Source organism: Octopus bimaculoides, chromosome 2 (assembly GCF_001194135.2).
Source record: "Octopus bimaculoides isolate UCB-OBI-ISO-001 chromosome 2, ASM119413v2, whole genome shotgun sequence".
Lineage (NCBI taxonomy): Eukaryota > Metazoa > Mollusca > Cephalopoda > Octopoda > Octopodidae > Octopus > Octopus bimaculoides.
Window position 1 is genome coordinate 76,625,323 of NC_068982.1, and position 4,313 is coordinate 76,629,635.

The 4,313-nt window shown below is 35.1% G+C and overlaps 2 protein-coding genes across 6 annotated transcripts in view; one reads left to right on the forward strand and one right to left on the reverse strand.

The window, feature by feature from the left end:
* LOC106869685 (putative amine oxidase [copper-containing]) overlaps nucleotides 1–4,313 on the forward strand; it is a 491,890-nt gene that overhangs the window by 298,471 nt on the left and 189,106 nt on the right. The window lies entirely within an intron of this gene.
* Nucleotides 1–4,313, reverse strand: part of LOC106870602 (putative amine oxidase [copper-containing]) — a 148,178-nt gene that overhangs the window by 45,125 nt on the left and 98,740 nt on the right. Inside the window, exon 3 of one of the 2 annotated variants that reach the window (XM_052978368.1) lies at nucleotides 2,227–2,290. The exons of the other annotated variant lie outside the window; for it this stretch is intronic. Coding sequence (XP_052834328.1) covers nucleotides 2,240–2,290 — 51 coding nt within the window. The 3' untranslated portion in view covers nucleotides 2,227–2,239. The remainder of the gene's footprint in view (nucleotides 1–2,226; nucleotides 2,291–4,313) is intronic. 2 annotated transcript variants of the gene reach the window in all.

The following is a 4,313-nucleotide window of genomic DNA, read 5'->3' on the forward strand; positions in this document are numbered from 1 at the left end:
CGTCGTCATCATCATCATCATCATCATCATCATCATCATCATCATCATCATCATCATCATCATCATCATTATAGTTAGCATCTTCATCGTCATTGTCATTATCACTATCATCATTATCGTCATCAACATCATCAAAACCATCGTCATAATCGTCGTCGTCGTCGTCGTCATCATCATTAGCATCACCATAATCATCATCATTAGCAGCAGCAGCAGCAGCAGCTGCAACGAAAACAAGAACAAAAACAACAACCACTATTCTGTGTTCATTAGAACTTCATAAAATAAACATCATTATCGTAAATGTTCTTGTCTTAGTTGTTGTTCTTAATGTTAGTGTAGTTGCTGATGATGATGATGATGATGATGATGATGACGATATGTTATTGTTGTGATTGTGGCTGTTGTGGTTGTTGTTGTTTCGAAATTAAAATCAATAACAATCACAATGTTTAGAAGTCAGTGTGTCTGTCGCCATCGGAAAACAACAGCAACAACACCTACTACTACTACTACTACTACTACTACTACTACTGCTGCTGCTGCTGCTGCTGCTACTGCTGCTGCTACTACTACTGCTACTGCTACTGCTGCTGCTACTACCACCCACCACTAATAACAGTGATAAACATAACAACAACAATAACAACAATAATAATAATAATAATAATAATAATAACAACAACAACAATAAGAATAATAATGGTTTCAAATTTTGCCACAAGGGCAGCAATTTTGAGGGAGGGGATGAGTCGATTACATCGACCCCAGCCTTCAATAATAATAATAACAACAGCAACAATATTGCTGCTACTAAAGCAGCTATTATAAATGATACAACCACCACTACTGCTGCTACTACTACTACTACTAGTACTAGTAGTAGTAGTAGTAGTAGTAGTAGTAGTAGTAGTAGTAGTAGTAGTAGTAGTAGTAGCAGTAGTCAATAGCAGTGATAATAGTAAATATATTTTTAATGTGGCTATGACATCGTAAAACAGAAACAATGGCCATAACATAATGACAAAGGCTTCAAAACTGAATAGAGGAAGTTATTATAAGTTTTATGTTATATTTGCGAATAATAATAACAATAATAATGATAATAACAACAACAATAATAACAACAACAGCAACAACAATAATAATAATAATACTAACAACAACATCAACAACAAAGGCAACAACAACGACAAGAACAGCAACGATAAGGAGGAGGAGGTAACAGTAGTAATAAAAACATTAACAATAATAATAATTACAATATTAATAACAATGATAATGATGATGATAATAATGATAATAGTAACGATAGTGATAATAATAATAGTATCTGTAGTAGCAGCAGCAGCAGCAATAATTAAAATGATAGAAATAATAATTACAATAATCATAGTAATAATAACAATTGTAATAATAATAAAACTGATATTGGTAATAACGGTTATAATACAAATAACAACAACAATAATGATTATGCTGATAATAATAGTAATAGTAAAAATAGTAATAGTAGTAATAATTCTCTAGTAGTGTTGTTGCTGTTGGTGGTGGTGGTGGTGGTGGTGGTGATGATGGTGGTAGTGGTCGTCGTCGTCGTCGTCGTTGTCGTTGTCGTGGCGGCGACGGCGACAGCAGCAGCAGCAGCAGCAGCAGCAACAGTAGTAGTAGTAGTAGTAGTAGTTGCAGAAGCAGCAGCAGAAGCAGCAGCAGCAGCAGCAGTAGTAGTAGTAGTAGTAGTAGTAGTAGTAGTAGTAGTAGTAGTAGTAGTATCTGGTTGTTATTTATGTTGGGTACGTTTTCTTTGAAGTTTATCCAATTTTATTTGGATGTGGCAGCAGGGGCTGGCGTGTGAGTGAGGCTAGAAAAAGTATCATATCGGAGAACGAAATAGAGAACTGACCTTTCTTCTGTAATTTTTTTAATACCATGGAGAAAGTGAAAATTTAGATCTAAAAATGTAATAAAACAAATGTCGGCTCTCTTTTATTCTTTTATTTATTGGTAAATAATAGACTTGGAATTTTTTTCCATTTTTATTGCCTTGGAAAGAATCGAATGAAATTATATCCTACTAAATATTGATTTTTTCCTAGGACCAAGCATTTAAAAATGATAGTTGAGTGTAATGAAATGAATAAATAATCGTATATTACTGGTACTTATGTGTTATTGCAGTGATTTAACCCTTTGCCTGCCCAGAGCATTTTATAAATTTGTCCTTACCTCCAAGCTTGTTTCATATGTTCTGAATAATATAAAGCTTCCCTTTCATAAGTCCAAGGTTACCCTAGTGGTTGAAAAAATTAGGGCATGTAACATGTTAATTCAGTTAAACAAGAATCGAGTAGACCTAGGTTCTAAACAATCCCTTCCTTTTTTTTTCCAATGCTTTAAACGTTTTTAGGACGTTAGAGTGTGGTTTTGGAAAGATTCAGCTGTTATTTTTAACATGTTAACATTGTCTTGCTAGCTCAAATGGTACTTATTTTGCTGGCTTTGGGGTCATAAAACGAAAACTATACACCCTGGTGGGATGCGAACGCAATACGTCGGACATACTTCTTTACATTAACATATTCAATCACTGCTCTACCATTTGTAAACTCCGCTATTCTATGTATCTTTAAGTATTGATTTCTATCGATTAGGTAGAAAGTCTCTACATTGATATGGAAATATGAAGAAGTAACGTTCATGGTTTCATGTTTATTCATTATGACATATGTGGCTTGATTTTGATCCCGGATCGTCAAGAACCTAACAAATTGTAAACTAGGGACCAAGTGAAAAGAACTCGCTGACAAAACACTAACACAGTAAAAACAAAAGTAAGGTTCCTCTGGACATTACTGCCTCGAGTCTTGAGACACACAGATCTGATTATCCTGTTTTCAGGGTGTTTGAGTGACCAAGATCACATTTTCCCTAAACGGGTGCCAGTCTGTTGAAGGGAATCAAGAGCAACATCCTAACATTAGGCCATGCGCCTTCACACATTACACATTCTTAATAATAGTTTCAAAATTTGGCACAAAGAAATCAATTTTTGTGGTAGAGGCCGAGTCGATTACATCGGCCCCAGTATTCAGTTGATACTTATTTTATCAACATCGAAAGGATGAAAGGCGAAGTCGACCTGACGGAATTTAAACTCAGAAAATAAAGAGCCGAAAGAATTATGTCCGAAGCGCTAACGATTCTTCCAGCCCTGAATAACAATAATAATAATAATAATAATAATAATAATAATAATAATAATAATAATAATAATAATAATAATAACAATAATAATAACAAGAGCGCTCAGAGAACGCAAGCCTCTGCCAAGGCAACACCAATATCCTCTCAACGATTAACCAGAGACAATTTATAAAATGAGTACATCTGAAATAACTTGACTGCTCACACAAACGAGAATACTAAAAATGAATCCGACCGCTCTCAAAAATTAAGTAAAAAACAGGAAAAACAATCCAGAATATCTTTGTCCGGTACTGGATCGATCCCAAAATATAATCAGTTCGTACCAGTCTCGTGACTGGTCAAACATCCCTGAAAGTTTCATCCGAATCCATCCAGCAAGTCTTGAGATATCTTGTCCACGGACAAACTAACAAACAAACAAGCACGACTGAAAACAATACCACCACCTTCGCTAAGGCGAAGGTAATGAAATTACTTTCTACTCTGGGCACAAGGCCTGAAATTTGAGAGGAGGAAGTTAGTCGAATACATTGACCCCAGTATTCAACTGGTACTTGTTTTAGCAACCTCGAACGGATGAAAGGCAAAGTTGACTTCAGTAGAATTTGAACTTAGAATATAAGGGTAAACTAAATGCCGCTAAGCATTTTGTCCGTCATGTTAGCGATTCTGCTAGTTCACTGCCTTATCCTAAATTAAATAAGTAGCAATGGTATAAACTATTCCAATATGTAAAAATACACTTAATGTACATAACATAATAATAACCTTAAAAACATATTTAACCTTGCTATGAAAATAGTGTTATTGGGGTTACACCCACCAAACGATTTGGTATGCCATGAAATGCAACTACGAGCTTAATGGCGAATTCTTTAGTCATAATACGGCCGTTACAAGATTTGCCGATGTTATCATAAAGCTAATGTTAATAAACAGTCTCGCTACGAAAATGATATTATGTTTTCAGCAAGCCATTAGAAGTACTTGTTGGAAATTACACCGTTTTACACATCTTGTATACAATTATCGCTTTCTCTCTCTCTATCTCTCTCTCTCTCTCTCTCTCTCTCTCTCTCTCTCTCTCTCTCTCTCTCTCTCTCTCT